Source organism: Syngnathoides biaculeatus, chromosome 9 (assembly GCF_019802595.1).
Source record: "Syngnathoides biaculeatus isolate LvHL_M chromosome 9, ASM1980259v1, whole genome shotgun sequence".
NCBI classification, from domain to species: Eukaryota; Metazoa; Chordata; class Actinopteri; order Syngnathiformes; family Syngnathidae; genus Syngnathoides; species Syngnathoides biaculeatus.
This window is the reverse complement of record NC_084648.1, coordinates 4,186,363-4,205,731: the sequence shown is the minus strand read 5'-3', so window position 1 is coordinate 4,205,731 and position 19,369 is coordinate 4,186,363. Positions and strand designations below refer to the sequence as shown.

Genomic DNA, 19,369 nt, shown 5'->3' with positions numbered 1-19,369 from the left:
GCTTGTCATCAGTCGGCATATGGTGTTGTTTTGTTTCTGTGTACCTCTGTTCCATCTTAAACACTGCAAACCTTTCGGATGCTAGCCGAATTAAATTACAGTTTTTCATCAAATAGAGCAGTTGATAGTTTACATATTTATGTGAAATGTTAAATAGCTTCACAAGAGAAAATTCAAACACAAAAACCATCATATTCATTAACATCTATTTGTCCCACAAATGGTTAGATGTAATTTACAAAGCTTTCCTGTGAAGATTTTATAGAATTGTGACGCTGAAAAAGTATTGCGTGATACATTTGAGCTGGAGGAATCACTGATATGTGTGAAAAATTAATAAGGTGTTTAATATTTCAAAAACTGCAACGTCTGGGTTTGCAACTATAGGGGGCAAGGACAGAGGGGAACATTATATCTTGTTTTAGAAATGCAAGAGTTTGGTGGAATGTCAGTGTATTTACGGATGAAACAGTTTCCCAAATAAAGGTGACAGGCAGGCAGCTAGTATGACCTTTATTTCTGTACAGTATCTATTGAGTATCACAGAGAGTAGAAGCTGTAGTTCAGATTTTTCCATTACATTGCATGCAGCTCCGGGTTGACAATGGGAGGAAGAAGGGAATTCTTGAAGAAAATAAAGACTACGTCAGCCGGATGAATGTTACGGTGCTATAAAACATGGCGGAAAGTAGCCTGCGTTAATGGCTGTGTTTTCACCTTCAAGGAAGGCGTGGGTGCATGTTTTGGCCTTTTACAAAATTGCAGTGCAAATTGAAAAAAAACAAAGTACCTTCAAATGGTTGTAGCAGAAATGGTGACAAACTTCACGGTGTTGTGTGCATGAAAATCTCTTACTTGTTGCTGTTTAAAATTATAATGTGCAAAAAGTGCATTAGGTAGCTCTTGTTTTTATATATTTAAAGTTGGGGTTGGACTCAATTAAAATTATATATAATCAATGCTTTGTATTTAATCACGATTAATTGCATCTTGTCCTCAATTGCAATATTTTTTAATTAGTGAAAGACTGTATCAACTAATAAACAGATGGGAATATTGTTACCTCTGGAAAAATGTACTTAATTACACTTCACATACAATATAGTAGAGAAATGTGCAGAAAATATCCCTGGCCAAAGTGAAACTGAGCTAAAGTTAAATTGCCATTTTAGGAGTCCCCCACCACCCACCCCCACTCCTCTGCCCCAGTAATCGGTGTTACCTTTAAATGGTTTCTGCATGGAAGTTGGTCCAGTTGGATCACAAGTCGCTACCTACATTGAGTACGTTTTCTCACCCTTTTCCTTCTGTCACAGTCCACAACAATCCACTTTTCGAGTGAATTTGCCTCCCATCAGTCCTCGCAGCTCTGTTTCTATGTGTGCCAGTTTATTCGGTGTTCCTGAAAATTGTGCGGTCATAAAGTTCGTTTGAAAAGAAAATATGATTCAAATTTTACATTTGTAACTAGTTTGTAATTAATAAAGAATAATTGTGATATAGTCCTACCCCTAATTTTAAGTAAAGCATTCAGTGATTTAGGTGTGTGCATCTGTACGTTTAGTTTTTTTAAATACTGATTCATCTGTATTTATTTATACGCATACAGTATTCAATTAATTTTTTTTATGAATTAAAGCTGAAAAACATTTTCTCCCCCAACAGTCAAACATATGTCTTCAATAACTAAATGTATTCCCTCTGTATCCCTCGGCCCAGTGCAAAACGATTGGGTGTGGGTTAGTTTGCAGCATTCTTACGCAGAAGCCTCGCTCCATCATCCTGGCTTTACGTCTGTGTGGAGAATCAGAGCAGCCATTGACTTGGGTGGAACATACCATCTTGTGTCGCAGGGGTGGCTAATCTTAATACCGCATCATTATATCTGCACCTCCACTCTAATTTATCAAGTTTTTCACCAGGACATACTGTACGGCACAAATCTTTTTTTAAGTGGATGAGGCCAATGGGAAGGACATGATGTTTTCTGGCTTGTGCATTAGACCTTGATTCATCCATGACCCCTCCTCCACTTTCCCCCTTCTGTCCTTGCCCAGTAGTCCAACGTGGCCAGGTGAACGTAGGCAGGAATGATGACAGATGGGCCTTACAGACTGCCGGATTATGCATTAGGACCAAGAAGGCTCAGAGTCTTTGCCACAAACACATGCGGGTGAATCCTCCCTCGGAGCCAAGGGGATCTAGTTTATACCATACGCAAGAGTCAGCGGCATGATGCTGGGGAAAAGACCAGTGTGCACAGGGAACCAACAGTAGAATCGGGAGGATTTTACTGATGGACGGCAAGACTGAGAGCAGAGTTGCTCTGGTTACCATGGAGGTGTGGAGCTCCTCCGCATCCGAGGAGGAGGAAGAAGAGGGGAGCACTGTTGGTATCGTGCCGGAGGACGAAATATCCCATAACAGCAGCAATAACGACAACAACAACAACAATAACAATAATAATAACAACCTTTGCAGGGAGGTGAAGCAAGGTGAGATAAGGCATGATTATGATGATGATGAAATGGATATTAGGAATTCCTGGAGGATGAAAGCCTGTTCTGTCGATTTAGTTTGCTGGCTAGAATGCTGATGTTGGTGTTATCTAAGAGCTTTAATACAGTACTTATGTGCTGCATGTACTCCAGAGCGCAAGCTGTGAAGCCATGTGGATCATTGAGGCTCATGCATTGCTTAACAGGTCCTCTGAAATTGCACATGAATTCGGCTTCAGTTTTTCCGGTGAAGGTCAATGAATCTTTGTCTACATACCCTATATTGTACTTGTACGTGTCTTCTTTGCACAACATAATCTGGTGCATTCTTTGTGAAGGTCATTGCTCTAGAAGTATAAAATAATGCCAAAGTATAATTTCCAAATGATGATGATGATAATTAGTAATAGCATTTTATTAACATAGTTTATGTGAAAGGAAGTTCAAAATTAACTTCACTGAATAAAATGGTAAAACTGGACTTTTTTGAACTGCAGAGAAGTGCGAGTGTGCATACATTTGTGTGCTGCTGCCCTAGATTTTTGTCCAGTAATGCTGGATGCCATTGTATAAAACTCCTGCTCTTGTACTATACAGATAAGATCGAACCACTGGATCCTGTAAACATTTAATATAGCATAGCCATACAATTAATATTGTTATCAAAGGTTATCCATTGACTTAATCTAACAATGATGTTAGTGGAGCGTCATCTCTATCAACTGGCACAAACCTCAGCACTGCGACACCGACACCCCTTGAAAAAACAGAAAATGGGGATACGTTTCTCTCTCTCTATGTTTTAGATACCCATTTACGAGACATTTGGCTATTCTAATATATTGTAATAATAAGTTGCAGTCTTGCCAAAACTTCATGTTATTCAACAGACAACAATTGATGTCAGAACAATGTGAATCTTAATCTCTAAGTTTATCCTTGTCTGTCTGATCCCTGCACCCTAACAGACGTCATAAGTATTCCTAAGTCAGTACAATGCTCATCCTTAGGGTAACAGTACTGCGTTGGACTATTGGTTTATGTAGCTTCCTAGAATTAGCACCACTGAAACCCTCAAAGCTTTAGTTGGCATAGCAAATCTCTTACCTTGATCTGCCCTGCACTCTGTGGCTGCCAGGTCAAAAGGAAATAGAAATAGATTCGCTGTGGTGCATGCCAAATGCAAAATATTCAGCAATTAAAACTGTTGTTATTACATGCGTTTCATTTATGCTTACTTTCTCAATGAGTTTCATTTTTTCCCAGTTGTGTTATACAAGTTATAGGTTATATTACTTGTGGAAATTGGTTAAAAATGATTTACCTTGGTCTCATTTTATCATGCAAGAACCTTGCACTGGAGTGTAAACTTTTCATGTCCACTATATCATGTAATGAGGTAATGAGTTAGTTGAAATGTCCAAGAGCACAGTAACATTCATTAATTTGCAGATTGCGATCAGGTTTTTCATATAGCACCAGTTTGACTTGAAATTTTTGATCTGATTTTTGTTGATGTTATCAGAATAAGCTTTCTTGGACAAGTATATAACAACACACAAGGAATTTGTCTCCCGTAGTTGGAGCTGCTCTAGTACACATATATACATGTTGAGTATGAAAAACAATAGAAAATCCCTGTCAATTGACAGGCAATTTTTTTTCTCATGTAAACTTCAAGCATTTAGATCAGTTCGAATACCCATTAGAGCAGGGATGCCGAGACTTTTTTACCCCATGATCTCCTTTTCAAGCAGCCAGCCTCTCGTGAGCTATTGACGACAGGGGGGGAGGCGGAGGAACTGCATCAGCGGTACACAATCGTGCACGCGCGGAGTTTCAATGGAACGTTGGCTGAAGTCTTTTTTTTTTTTTTGGCACGCTGTCCCGCGACCGACCAAGACAGCCTCGCGATTGACCGGTCGATCGTGAGTGACACATTGAGCACCCCAGCATTAGAGCAATAGTCGAGTGCGATGATCATTGTGCAAAGGGTGTCAAGACTTAAAGACATGCATGCAGTTTAAATTAACTAGTCATCTGGTAGTCTATCGTATATATTACTGACAGTCCATTCAGCAGTTTTCATTGTCCGTTGCAATCTGAGTTTGTCCTTTTTTGTGGCAGCCCCAAACCAGACTGTGATCGAGATGTACAGTACTGATTTGATAACTGCTGTGTAGAACTGCCTCAGCTGCTCTTGTGACAAGCTGTGCTTCCTCAGAAGCTGCAAAAAGTACATCCTTTGCTGGGCTTTTTTGTGGATGGAGTTGATGTTTGTCTCCCACTTCAGGTCCTGTGAGACTGTATTTTCCAAGAATTTGAAGGTCTCGACGGTTGACTCAAGACAGTTGAACAATGTCAGGGGCAGCTTTGATAAATTTCTACAGTCTTTGGTGTGTTCAGCTCTAGGTTGTGTTGGCCACACAAAGCTCCAGCCTCTCTACTTCCTGTCGATACACAGACTCGTCGTTGTCTTTGATGAGCCAGTTGACTGCTGTGTTATCCGCGAATTTCAGGAGTTTGACAGGTGGGTGGCTTGAGGTGCAGTTGTTTTTGTAGAGGGCTAAGAGCAGTTCAGACAGGATGCAACTTTGGGGTGCTTCGGTGCTGATAGTGCATGTGGATGAGGTGGTATCCCCCAGCCTCACCTGGTGTGTTCTGCTTGTCTGGAAGTTATAGATCGAGTTGCAAAAAGCAGCCGAGACGCTGAGTTGGAGAAGCATGGAGGAGAGGAGTTTAGGGATGATGGTGTTGAACGCAAAGCTGAGGTCTATGAACAGGATCCTTGCATATGTTCCCACTCTGTTGAAGTTTTCAAGGATGAAGTGCAGACCCATGTTGGCTACACCATCTGCAAATCTGTTAGCTCAGTAGGCAAATTGGAGTTGCGTCCAACTGGAGTACCGTGAAGCTCTTGAGGTGATCCAGCATGAGGGATTCAAGGGACTTCATGACCACAGATGTCAAGCCACCAGGCCTGTCGTCATTTAGACCCAATATTGCTCGTTTCTTGGGGATTGGGATGATGTTGGAGCATTTGAAGCAGGTTGGTAATTCAATCAGTCCTAGAGACCTGTTGAAGATCATTGTGAATACTGGAGCAAGTTGGTCCGCGCAGACTTTGAGGTAGGATGGGGACAAAAGGTCTGGGCCCGCTGCTTTGGAAATGTTCATTCACTTCAATTAACCTACCATGCATATTTTTGGGATGTACTCTGTATATTTGTAGTCTGTTTGTCAGTACTCTGAGAGAACCTATGCAGGCATGGGAAGAACATGCAAACTCCACAAAGGGAGGCCAGATTTGAACTTTGCACCGATGAGGCACTTAAGACTTATTATTATTATTATTATAACTTTATTATTTTTTTTCCTCACATTCTGGCACCCCCGGAAGTGCAATTCTGTCCCCAGTTTGAGGAGCCCTGGTGTCGTGGATGGGACCGGGGCCCTGGAAAGAAAGCCCATCTAAATTAATTGAGCTCAACATTGCAAATTATCTAGTTTGTTTTATTTGACATGAAACTTGGTAGAATTCTTTATCTAGGTGCAGTTTTCGCTTTGACTACAGTTTATGTACTGAATACAGCATATAAAAGTACATTCTCCTCTGTACACAAAGTACTGTACATAAAAATGAGTCAATCAGGTAATCCTTCCAAGTCCTTTTTGACCTAATCCTGCTTCTGAGAGGAAAAGCAATTCCTGTCAGCCAAAGTGTTACATAGACACATCTCCTGGCAACTTTTTAAAAACTTTGTGCCTGTTGTTGTACTTTTAAAACAGCAGGTCCATCCCATCTTCAATGTATTCTGTCCATTGCTGTATGCCTGTATTTTATTATGAAAAGATGGAAGCTGCTCTACATTGCACTAAATCATCACTCTGTGCGATACAGGTGTCATTTATCTTTTATGGTCAACAATTGATGACACTGACACTTCAACCGGAAGCCTCTAGACTTTCTCCATTAGTCTTAGTAGATACAATGACCGCTACCCTAACAAAGTGTTTGGGGGCTGAATCCATGGACCCCAAAGTAATTACAGTACTATGTTGTATGACAAAGTTTTATTATTAAAATGTCACACCTCATTTGAAGTTATTCAGACTTGAGCCTTGTCCAGTCTAATACAGTACTGATCAATTTTAACTGGGTTTTGAGATTCAAATGAACTAAACATGGATCAAGGGCAGGTATTTCTTTATTTAATATTGTTCTCTACCGATTACTGATGAATTGACCATTACAGCAACATAATCAAATCAATTTTTGCTCTTTATAAATGGTGTTAATTTAGAGTATCTTTGATGAAGACATTACGTTAGTTGCACACTAAAATTGTTACGTCTTGTATGTATGTGTGAGCGTAACAGCAATTAATCTTGCACAGCTTGTTGATGTGGTCATGGATCCAAATAAACAATACAGTACTCCAGGGTGTAAACAAAAGTCAAGAGCCAACCACTGTTATCCCCTCCATGCTGTAGAAGTCCTCTGTTTATTCCTGGCAGACTCTCCCATTGAGCTATATCAGTATCCAGGCGAACCAGGTCTTTAGAGGTGTCTTATCTCGGCTAAAAAGGATCAAGCTAAGAGGATCAAGATCTGACTGACCACATGGACTTGTAATGGACTGTCGAAATGAGTGTGCCATTAATGAATCAAAGTTACATGTTAGTGTAGTTTCAAGTTCATTTAAATATATTGAATTGTTTTTGTTTCTGAGCCATTTTATATATTTATACTTGATTCTATTCACTTTGGGTTATCAAAATTACAACTCAACATTATGGTGAATGTAGTTGCCATGATTAGTGGTAACCCAGTCTCTTCAACTAGCCTGTCTCATCTTGGGGTAATGAGAGATGACACCTAAAGTATTTTACCTATGGCCCTTTTCCATTGTACTCCGTGTCGTCACTTCTCCATAACACATTTTCGAGTTCAAGTGGCCACAGAGTGTCCTCCTCCTGGCTGTAAAACACGGGCCAAGGAGTGCTGTAATGTAACTGCCATCTGGTTGGCCGTGAAATGTAGGCCTTTCTTTCAGCGCTTTGACTCGTCACTTTCACTTACTTATGGGGTCTAAATGCTGCTACACACCGAGTGACTCCACCCAGCCCGACTTAACCGTTCCATGGTGTGTGTGGTTTTGCGACTGTTTTCGCGAGTTGCCCATTAGTCTGCAACTGGTTTTAGCACCGTTTTCAAAATTTTAATCTGCGTCTTAGTGTTGTAGCAGTTTAGCCTTCCCTCATGGGGAATACACTAAGCTTTACACGGTCATGATTTTTGGGGCCAAGCACCGATCAGCGAGTTTAAAAAAAAAATCCAGTCACAAGATGGAGTAATGGGTCAATGTAAATTACTTGTTCATTTACTGAAAATACTTGTGTAGTGTAGAATGAGTATTTTTGAAAGTATTCTCTAGTCTGGTCATGTATTGTAATCAATCAGGTCCGAGTAACATTACATCATGACAGAAATAAGGTGTGCTAAGTTATTGTAATTAAATTACCTCACACACACTGGAACTTTAGCAAATTATTTGACAGATATTGAGATTTGCGTACAACCGTTAGTGCTAGCACTAGCTTGCTCAGCGACTTCACGTTTTGTTGCCTGCTTGTGAGCCGTATTGTATTAAGAGTATGTGAACATACCTCAAGCACTCCTTAAAAGAACATCACCACACGTTCTTCCCCATTTTTTATTTTTTTTCCGGCCCAAAATAATTCACCACTGATCCATTGTTGACATCGGCATGGTAATGTATGTATCCAGTCGTGTTTGAGTTGCCAAGACAAAGCCAGTGATCGTAACAGGATTGCTGGGCTTACTATAGTTCACATCTCCTCGAAGGAAAGATGGTTGAAAGATACAGAGGTAATGTATATGAATCCTGTTCTCCATTCATGAAATCTTTTTCCCTCCCTCAGTGCTGTGCTCAGACAGAGTTGGCCAGGTTACCAAGACATATCACGACATTAAGGCCGTTACAAACCTGCTGGAGGAGGTAGGACACACAAGATACACGCACACACATATAGGCTGAACAGGACTAAAGAGGATTAAACTCCTACCACTTTCAGCACACTTCTTCCTGTCAATAAATAAGGAGAAAAAATGTGGGTCATCTGCTACAACATATTGAGATCATTTGTATGATTGCAATATTCTTCAGAAAGAGCGTGATCTCGAGCTAGCAGCACGGATTGGCCAGTCACTTCTGAAACAAAATCAAGAGTTGACAAACCGAAATGGAATACTGGATGAACAGCTGGAGACTGCAAAGGAGGAGGTACCGCCAAACTTGGTGTTGATTGGTTGGAATGATCAGCCTTCAGTTATGACTCAGTTGCTGCGGAATCATTAAGTTATTGTGGCCTTTTTTCCCAGATTGCTCAACTGCGTCATGAGCTTTCAATGCGAGATGACCTCCTTCAGTTCTACGCAAGCACAGAGGAGATAGAAAACACTGAATCACACTCACCGTAAGTACAATGTACATACAGAGATGCTTGACGGATACAATTCCCCCCGCAAATATTAGTATTTGGCTACATAATCATCATGATGAAAACAATATTTTGGTAGAAAGGTACTTATTCAGCTGAGAGGTGTAGCATCCATACAAAAACCTACAGAAGCTAATCTGGGCATTTTTTTTTCTTTTTTCCCCCATCTGTATGTTAAAGGTGCCATCTTTTATTAAACCAACTTTTTCTAATATTTGGGATGTAATACTGTCTCTATGGTGCCTCAGGAACTTGAAATATGAATTCATTCTCAAGCTTATCTACATCACTAGCGAAGATCTTCACCAAGCTCTCCACACCTGACCCAGCCGCTGTCTAAACAACAAACACGTGTCCTCTCACAAGCGGGTCTTCTACATGGAGGCTACCTATCAGAAGAAATGGGGGTGGTCTTAGCAAACTATGGACAAAGTGGATACAAGCTGGGTCAAACAGAAGTAGCTGTCAGAGGGGCCTTTTCTGGACACTCGTATAACAAAACCAAGTTGTTTTTTGCTTTAGTTTTTTTTTTTTTTTTTAAATGAAATGAAAACGCTAGAGAGTGCCAATGGAAATCCAAATAGCCAAAGATATTTTTTACCATGTCCAGCCAATTACCTGTTTGGTATTTGTAAACCATCAAATTATAATACTGCAAAGTCCAACATCAGTGTGTAACCTCACAAATGGTCATAAATTCTCAAAAATATACTCCTAAACCTTGTGGAAAACCTTTCACAGAGAGTCTTGGGAACTCCGTGACTTGCACGCTTAGCGCTTAGTTACTATTTAGAAACTGACACGGATCTGATGAATGGGACTTAAACCAACTTAACATACTTCCACTAATGCCTATTAAATGTCACTGTAAGTTTGTTATGGTCAGTGGTTTCATAACTAGTACAAGAATCTTAACGTGAGAAGCACTGTGACTCGGGCGGAATTTGCATTTGCTGTCCTTGTTTGTTGGAACAAACATGAACAGTCCAGTTGCTTTGACTATGGATTATTGGATGATTGAGAATCTACACAGACAATAAATATATACTATGGTATCTGTTTTGATTAGAAATTGACAATATTTTAATATCCGCCATAAAAATATGAACTGTTACAGTTGAATTGGCCAGGTTTGATTTTAATCTCCGTTAAATGGAAGTAAACACACACTACTTTTACTTCAACATATTCACCTCATTTAGAGCATTTAAAAACAGTGTACATATGTTTATCATGACTATTTCTATTTTTATTCATAGAATAAAAAGAAATGAATCCAGCAGTTCTCTCAGCAACCTTGTCCACTATGACTTCATGCAGCAGAAATTGAAAAGTTTAGAGGAAGAGAACCGCAAACTTCGACTGGAGGTAATCATATTTGAGTGTGGACTGTAAATTATGAACTCAAGAGTCACCTCTATGGTATATTTATTATTTGGTGTTTTCCAGAAGTGTAGTTTATAATTATATCAAATATACTGTGTGTATTGCAAATCCGTTGACTCTCACATATTATTTGTGCAGGCCAGTGAGCTCTGCACAGAGACAACCAACTATGAGGAACAAGAGCAAGAGCTGATGATGGTGTGCGTGGAAGAGTTGTGTAAGTCATCTCAGTCACAAATGTTGTAATTGCAACTGTTTTATTCAAGTGCAATCACGAGGCCTGTGCATTTTTAGCTTCTGCCAACAAGCAAGTAGTCGACCTATCAGACGAGCTAGCACGCAAAGTAGAAGATTCATTTCGGCAACAAGAGGAAATAAGCTCACTTCTTGCTCAGATTGTTGACCTGCAGGCCCGCTGCAAACGTGTGAGTAAAGATGTCGAAATGCAACACTTGATACAATACTCGAAAGTATTTGATCCTTTGCTTCCACAAGTGGTTCTTTTTAATTGCAAACTTTCAAATACTCTACCTTGTTTCGGGGCTTGTAGCTTACTAATGAGAACGAGGAGCTGAATCAACATCTGAGTGCCTCCCGTGAGAATAACCAGATACTGCAGTCCGAGGCAAGAAACGAAATCACATGTTGCATTCTAAAACGATCATAACTGAGCAAAGTGCATTTTCAATCGCAAATTATTTAAGTTTGATGTTATTGTCTCCTGCCTGCAGCTCAAGGACCTGCGGGACAAGTACTCACAGTGTGAGGACATGCTCCACGAGGCTCAAGAGGACATCAAAAATCTGCGAAATAAGAGCCTTCCCAATAGCACTGTGCAGCGCTACACTGCTCTGGCCTCCGTCCTGCCCATGGACAGCCTGGCAGCAGAGATAGAGGGAACCTTCCGGAAAGGCTTGGACACCCCCGCCTCCTCAGAGTATAAGTGAGTGGAGAGTGAAAAACAGTTTTTGTTTGTTTTCGACCGGTTTCTGGCGGGATCACCTCTGCTCCCATCTTGTGACATTCAGAAGCAAATACATGAAAGTACAGTATAAACCTTTTTTGGTGTCACGTCAATTACGCATGAATTTGCACAATTTGTGGTCATGTTGTCATGTTATCAAAATTCTGACTTCAATACTATACTTGCCTGCTACAAAAGTAACATGGCAAAAATCTAAACTGACAAAACAACTTCAGATATATTTTTATAAATTCAAAATACTAGGATAAGCTTGAAAAATTATGTAATAAAGGAATTAGTGGATTCTTAAAGGTCATTTTCCATTGTATTTCTTTATTTATTAATTAATTTATTTTTATTCTATTTTCTATTTTTCTATTTTGAGACTATTGCCTGCATGTACGCATACACACGCACAAATACATAGACTGTACATAAAATTAATTATACATTCATGAAAAAATGATTAAGCCAATGATTATCCTGCCCTTGTTTTTTTCACCCCATGCATAAGTATGTTAATGTATTTGTTTTTTATGCTTTACTTGACTTCTACATGCTATCTAAGCTTTTAGTATGCAATATTCTCAGAGCCACACCCAAACGCAGAACCAGCACTGTGCGTTGGGCCTCATCACTCAAGAAGGGCCACATTTTCATATAGTGAAACTTGTGCGTATGAGTGCTATCTTGCGTTTAGCATGAGGAAGGAGACAACAATGACAGTGCTCAAAATCTGACCAATCAGAGGGCTGCACTATGCAAACAGGCTGCTGCACAGCAGGTACTTACCGTGCAACCAGTATAGTTTAATTGCTCCTCCTGCTTGCTTGCACACACACACAAAACGTAGTTTATTTTTAAATAACTTTATTTCAGAAACAAAGGTCACATCAACGTACATACGCACGACAATGTTTCTTATCATTTACACCAAGGGGAGCTTATGTAAGTACAGCGTGCCCTTGCCCATTCACGGTTCACCATTTGCGGCCCCACATATCTGCAGATTTTGCTCTCCAAGTGTTAGTTTTTTTATTATACCATATTTTCGAAAATCGTAGAGGTCTCAAGTTCTCTTCTAAATAGACCACCACACCACATTAACACCACATTAGACATGGTGCCTTACAATGTGGCGTGCCTTATGTGCACACTGAGTTCCAATATTTGTAAATGTGGTTGTGTGAGTTGTCCAACAAAGAACTGTACACTTAAACACACTGGTTACACTGTTAGCATGCATTCTAGCACATCTTTTAGCGTGTATGTAAGCTACCATATGATGGTGCTCATGAGGCAGTAACGAACAATTGCATTTCACTCATGGTGTCACATCAGAACTCAAATTATCAAACCACAACAACCAGAATCAAATGAGTTGCATGTAATGAAACAAATAAAAGAAGGACTCAAGAAATAATTCACACAGAACATGCACTTAAAATGCTATTTAGCTCCACCCAGCATGCTTTGCGTCGCTGTTTGTTCTAAGAGTGCTGCAAGGCATGACCTTTATCAGCGAGGCTGAGGAATGTCATCCCCCTGGAGTTGGAACACACCCTCTGATCCCCCTTTTCTAACATTCTCTCACTATTTCCTCAACTTGATTTTTTGGGGGGAAGCAATGAAGACTTACTTCATTTTTTGGATTCCATCCTGATTCGAGATTGCATTCCAAAGCGGCGTAATTTGACATTTTATTTGACATATATTTGTCCTTTCAATCGGAATTTACTTTTTCGGTCCTGATTCAAAACATGCATTCCCTTAAACCACTGCAGGGTACTTGTACATGATGTGATGCTAAAAATGTTGTGGATTATAATTTTAGCATTTACAATAAATAGACTACGATAGTTCATTTGGGAGATTAAAACAAATCATTGAGGTATGATTTTTTTTTTTTTTTTCTCTTAAACCACATTGAAGTATGATCTCTTCTCTTAAACCTCGTTAATGGTTTTTCTGTTTTCGTTCTTGCAGAACCCACCCGAGGCGTGTATTTGAAACCGTGCGGGTGGTAAACAGGTCAGTGAGGCTGCGTTCTGTGTGCCACTCTCCGGGACTTCCAGGTTCTAGCCCGGTGTCTGTGCGATCCAGCTGTACCAGCACGCCCCGCACCAGTTACTACGGTTCTGACAATGCCAGTCTCACTATGGATGAAAAGCCCAGTTGTAGTTTGGTCCAGAAAGAAGATCTCAGGTGTGTGAGAGAACCTGAACGCACGGGGATGTCACTGCTTGTGTCATCTTTTCAACATTGTCACTTTCTTCTTTCTGGAACATCAGTGGGCCAAAGCGTCTGGGCCAGCCAGGCAATCCGGGAGGCCAGGACCTCGAAGCCGCTTTGCGCTGCTTGTCAGTCCGCCAGCAGAACCATTTTTCTGAGCGGCCTTTCTTCGATGTGGAACGTGAGCGGAAACTGCATGCCTTGTCGGCAAACAGCGAGGAGGAGGAGGGTTCCAGTGGCTTCTTGACACCAAACGACAGCCTGGCCTCCAGCCCAGCGGCGTCAACTGGCACCAACTACTCCAATGGAAGTTCTCGCCACTCCTGTGACTCCTCAGGATCCAGGTCATACCTTCCTGACCGCCTCCAGATCGTCAAACCTCTTGAAGGTAGATGCTTACCCTAATTTAAGTGTATATGCCTTCAGACAGGTGTGTGATGGTGAGCAACATCACAGAAAGAATGTTAATCATTTTTGGCACGACTGTCTGACACTAATTATGTCGCACTTAAGATTTTTTTAACCTGACATTGTTTTCATATCAAAGGGCTTTCAAGAGTTCCCTGTCCTTCCAAGATTGTTTTACATAACAACAACTATTCTACAGCTTTATTAATAATAGGTCTTAAGGAGCAAAGTGTGACACTTTTTGCACAACCCCAGGTTAAAAATTACAAGGCATAAATTATCACTATTAGCGGTTTTCTTTTTTTTGTGTGCTGCTGTTATTTTAGTTTTGAATGGAGTGACCCCCCCACAATTCTCAGGAATTAAAGGGGATTTGTTTTTTTCCTCAGTGGATCCCATCCTCAGCTGTATTTGGTGAAAACTCACCTATTTGCAGCTCTTGCCATATATTTGTGCTGTTTCTATTATACCCAAAGATGATACAATGAAGAAAATAAGTATTTGAACACCCTGCTATATTGCAAGTGCTCCCACTTAGAAATCATAGAGGGTTCTGAAATTTTCATCGTAGGTGCATGTCCACTGTGAGAGATAATCTACTGTAAAAAGAAAAATCCAGAAATCACAATGTATGATTTTTTTTTTTTTTTAATGATTTAGTTGTGTGATACTGCTCCAAATAAGTATTTTAACACCTGTCCATAAGCTAGAACTCTGACCCTCAAAGACCTGTTAGTTTGGCTTTAAAAGTCCACCTCCACTCCATGTATTATCCTGAATCAGATGCACCTGTGTGAGGTCGTTCGCTGCATAAAGACACCTGTCCATCCCATACAATCAGTAAGACTCAAACTTGTAACATGGCCAAGACCAAAGAACTGTCCAAAGACACCAGAGACAAAATTGTACAGCTCCACACGGCTGGAAAGGGCTACAGAAAAACTGCCAAGCAGCTTGGAGATAAAAGGTCCACGGTTGGAGCAATCATTAGAAAATGGAAGAAGCTAAACATGACTGTCAATCTCAATTGGAGTGGAGCCCCATGCAAGATATCACCTTGTGGGGTCTCAATGATCCTTAGAAAGGTGAGGAACGAGCCCAGGACTACACAACAAGACTTGGTCAATGACCTGAAAAGAGCTGGGACCACCGTTTCCAAGGTGACTGTTGGTAATACACTAAGACGTCATGGTTTGAAATCATGCATGGCACGGAAGGTTCCCCTGCTTAAACCAGCACGTCAAGGCCCGTCTTAAGTTTGCCAATGACCATTTGGATGATACAGAGGAGTCAGGAGTTTTGTGGTCAGATGAGACCAAAATGGAACCTTTTGGTCATAATTCCACTTACCGTGTTTGGAGGAAGATGAATGATGAGTTCTATCCCAAGAACACCATCCCTACTGTGAAGCATGGAGGTGGTAGCATCATGCTTTGGGGGTGTTTTTCTTGGGGAACAACCTCTTTCCCTCAGTCAGAGCAGTGAAGATGGGTCGTGGCTGGGTCTTTCAACATGACAATGACCCAAAGCACACAGCTAGGAAAACCAAGGAATGGTAAGAAGCATATCAAAGTTCTGGCGTGGCCTAGCCAGTCTCCAGAGCTAAACCCAATAGAAAATCTTTGGAGGGAGCTGAAACTCCGTATTTCTCAGTGACAGCCCAAAAACCTGTCTGATCTAGAGAAGATCTGTGTGGAAGAGTGGGCCAAAATTCGTCCTGCTGTGTGTCCAAACCTGGTGAACAGCTACAGGAAACGTGTGACCTCTGTAATTGCAAACAAAGGCTACTGTACCAAATATTAACATTGGTTTTCTCAGGTGTTCAAATACTTATTTGCAGCTGTATCACACAAATAAATCGTTAAAAAAATCATACATTGTGATTTGTGGATTTTTCTTTTTAGATTATCTCTCTCACAGTGGACATGCACCTATGATGAAAATTTCAGACTCCTCCATGATTTCCAAGTGGGGGAACTTGCAACATAGCAGGGTATTCAAATACTTATTTTCCTCACAAGATGCTGCCAAAGCCCTGACTAACCCTAGCCCTGGAAAGTAGTAACGTGTCAAGGAAGTAGTGTTGATTGACATGACAATATAAAGTGGTCCAGTATAAAAATTTCTACCGTACGATGTAACTCTTATTTTAAAGTATGAGTTGCCTTCCAATGTTTTTCATCTTTTTGCTCCACCGTTCCGTCTAATGGATTTATCCTTAGTCCAATTGTTACGTAAATGTTTGGATTTAGCATGGGTTGCCTGGAGAGTGGGGGGCAGGGAGGATGTGTTAAAGATTCTGCTACTATGTTATGTTTATCACTTGTAAGTTGAGTTCAATAGACAAGAGTGTCTGTAATGTGCATGCACAAGAGAATATAATTGTGGTCATAACTTTACATACCCTGGAATAATTCTTGAAACATTTTGGAAGGTATATTGTCTCACATTTCTGAGGACTGGGGTTCGCCCCTGCTTGACAACTTTTATATTTTTCACCCCCACTCCCAGTTTACAATTTTAAGCACTAACATCTCCACCCCATCAGAAAACATTTTCAAGATTGGGTTGCGTAAAAAAATTAATCGCTCCCAAAAAAATGGGGGTGGGGAGGACCAACACTACTCCTCACTGGGTCCTGTTCAGCTGTTCGGTCAAGCAGAATGAAGGATCTGTATCCCTTTTATGGCGGAACAGTTTTACTGTGTCACAGTGGAGTTTTTAAGCTTCCGCTGTGGTTTCTTGGTATTATAATTAATGGGACGAGACATGTCCCACACTGAGGGACCCAGAGCAGTCTGTCAGCCCCACCGAGGCGCCCCGACAACTGATAACGTAAACACACACATACATAAATTCTAAAGGGCTGCAAAGGAATTTTTCAGTGAGTTAAAGGTCCACTTTTGGAGGTCGGTCATGCCACGGGCAATAATTAACACTGTAAACCGAAACCAAAATGTCATTTCCATTTTAAAAAATTAAAATTAAAATGGTTTAATAAAACAAAACCATTGTCATTAGTCCAAATTAATTGCATATACACACACATGATACAGAAGATGATGTATATTGGGGCTTAACACTTGAGTGTGAGAATTAATAACCAAGTACAGATTGGTAGTTCTCAGGCATTGAATCAAGTGCAACTGGACTGTTCCCGTTGTTTTAGAAGCCATTTCGCCTCTCATCTGAGCAGACGTCATCTGTTCATGCAACAAGGCTTAGTTAGAACACACTAGTCACAGGCAAGTCTGATGAAGCTTGCTCGGATGTCGGATGAAATGTCTTCTAATACAACCAAAAGTCCAGTTGTGGTCGACTCAATGCCCTGAGAGTGAAATGAGCTAAATGAATAAATATTCACAGGGTTACAGATAAGTAAGCCTTTTATCGTCATCATCTGCCATTGGCGGGTGACCAGTCACGGGTGTTCCCGCCTCTTGGCCAAAGGGGTTAGACTTCAGCTCACCCACCAGTCAAGTGAGGGCAAGCAATACAGAAAATTGATAATGGGTTTTCATGAAAATGTATGTCAACAGTCATGACAAGCATGAGCATGGGATTTGTTCTTATTGGCCGTTAAAAGTACTCTTGCTTCTGTGTCTTATCCTCAGGCTCGGTGACTTTGCATCAGTGGCAGCAGCTGGCCAAACCAAACCTTGGGGGCATCCTCCACCCTCGCCCTGGAGTCCTGACAAAGGATTTCAGGGAGCTTGAAGTGGACATACAGCATGTCTACAGTCTGAATGACCTGGAAGAGGATGAACCTGACCTGTCACTGCTCTCTGGAGCTCACAGCATGGGTAGGACACGATATCTACTCTGCACATGTAAAATATATTTAAACCCCGTGTACAGTGAACATCTGCTATATTGTGGTCCATCTTTCGTGCTCTTGCTGCATCTCTGATTCTGAAGTGATCCTTTTTTTATGGCTTTTTGGTCTTATTCAGAATCTAATTCTATGAAATTGTATTTACATGGCACCAAATCACAACAAAAGTTGTCTCAAGACACTTTACATATTGGAGTCGGTCTAGAACAACATTTCTTACACAATAAAAGATTTTAGGTTTCATTTAGAGTTGCACACCTTCAGTGTAGTACCAGGTTACTCGCGAACTTGTGAATAAAACAAATAAAAGAATGACTCATGAAATAATTGACACAAACCATGCACTTTAAATGCTAATTACCTCCTCCCAGCATGCTCTGCGGCACTCAGGACCTCCATAATGCTGCAATGCATGCTGGGAGCATGTAAATAGCGTTCTATCTATGTTATAAGAGATTCAATGTGGTGTTTTCCTTCCCTAAATCTACAGTGTCTTCATCGAGTCCCAACCATCCTCAGACCTCTCCCACTCCCACAGTCACCACCTGCCGAGTCCCCCAACCATCCCTCCTCACCCCTGCTTTTCCCTTTGGGTAAGAACTCGTGTTGTAGTCTTGAGACTTTGCGTATTCGTTTGTTGTAACTGTTCCCTGACATCTGGATTTCTTTCACTACTCACAAATGACTGATTTACTCATCCCCCAATACAGTTGAACCTCTAAAGTTAAATATGTAAAGGTTTTAGGAATATGACTATTTCCCCTCCTCCCCACCACCAAACATATCCCTTAAATCATACAAAAATGGGTCCACTTTGGCATCATGCCATTTGGCACGAGCATCACATAATTCACTTTGTCCAATCATTAGGGATGTGGGGTAACTGGAGCATGAGGCGGTTTACACCCTGGATGGCTCCCCAACCAATCAAATGGCACATACAGACAAACAACTATTCACATCTATAGACAATTTAACTGTGAGGAAAATAATGTTGATGAAAAATATTCACCACGAGTGGAGAATCTGTGACAAGAAATGTTAGGATCTACTACAAGGCTTACCTGTGAATTTCTCTTTTGTCATTGAAGTTTACATTGTTTATGTTAACTGTGGTTTACTTATTGTATCATTTGTAAAGTTGAAAAGCTAAATATGACACATAAAGGTTTTATGATGGTGATGGTTTGACGTGGGGACATATTTTATTCTATCAACCAACCGATACTACATTTACAGTATGCAGCACCTTTCATCCAGTCTGAGGTGGACCAGCATGCCAGGGCGTATTGTGATTAACGTTGGCTTCTAAACTCTGTACAAGGGAGTTAAGACCTAACAGCCAACATTCTTTTGCAGTGCCCTTAGGTTATCAAGATCACTTTCTCTCATTTGACAATTTTTTCCTTTCTCCCCATCGTGGCAGGAAACCTCTGTCCAGGCTCTTTCTCCAACTCTAGAAGTAGCAAAGTAAGAGCTAGTGGCTCCAGTATTAGCTATATTCACAGTTCATTTTTTTAA

General features: G+C 40.7%; 1 protein-coding gene across 1 annotated transcript in view; it reads left to right on the top strand.

Moving 5' to 3' along the window:
* Positions 1-19,369, top strand: part of hap1 (huntingtin associated protein 1) — a 38,259-nt gene that overhangs the window by 15,655 nt on the left and 3,235 nt on the right. The window contains exons 5-16 of the mRNA XM_061829362.1: positions 8,445-8,521; positions 8,690-8,806; positions 8,905-8,999; positions 10,283-10,391; positions 10,548-10,626; positions 10,704-10,834; positions 10,960-11,034; positions 11,141-11,352; positions 13,360-13,578; positions 13,665-13,993; positions 17,628-17,816; positions 18,339-18,441. Of these exons, the coding sequence (XP_061685346.1) occupies positions 8,445-8,521; positions 8,690-8,806; positions 8,905-8,999; positions 10,283-10,391; positions 10,548-10,626; positions 10,704-10,834; positions 10,960-11,034; positions 11,141-11,352; positions 13,360-13,578; positions 13,665-13,993; positions 17,628-17,816; positions 18,339-18,441 (1,735 nt within the window). The remainder of the gene's footprint in view (positions 1-8,444; positions 8,522-8,689; positions 8,807-8,904; positions 9,000-10,282; positions 10,392-10,547; positions 10,627-10,703; positions 10,835-10,959; positions 11,035-11,140; positions 11,353-13,359; positions 13,579-13,664; positions 13,994-17,627; positions 17,817-18,338; positions 18,442-19,369) is intronic.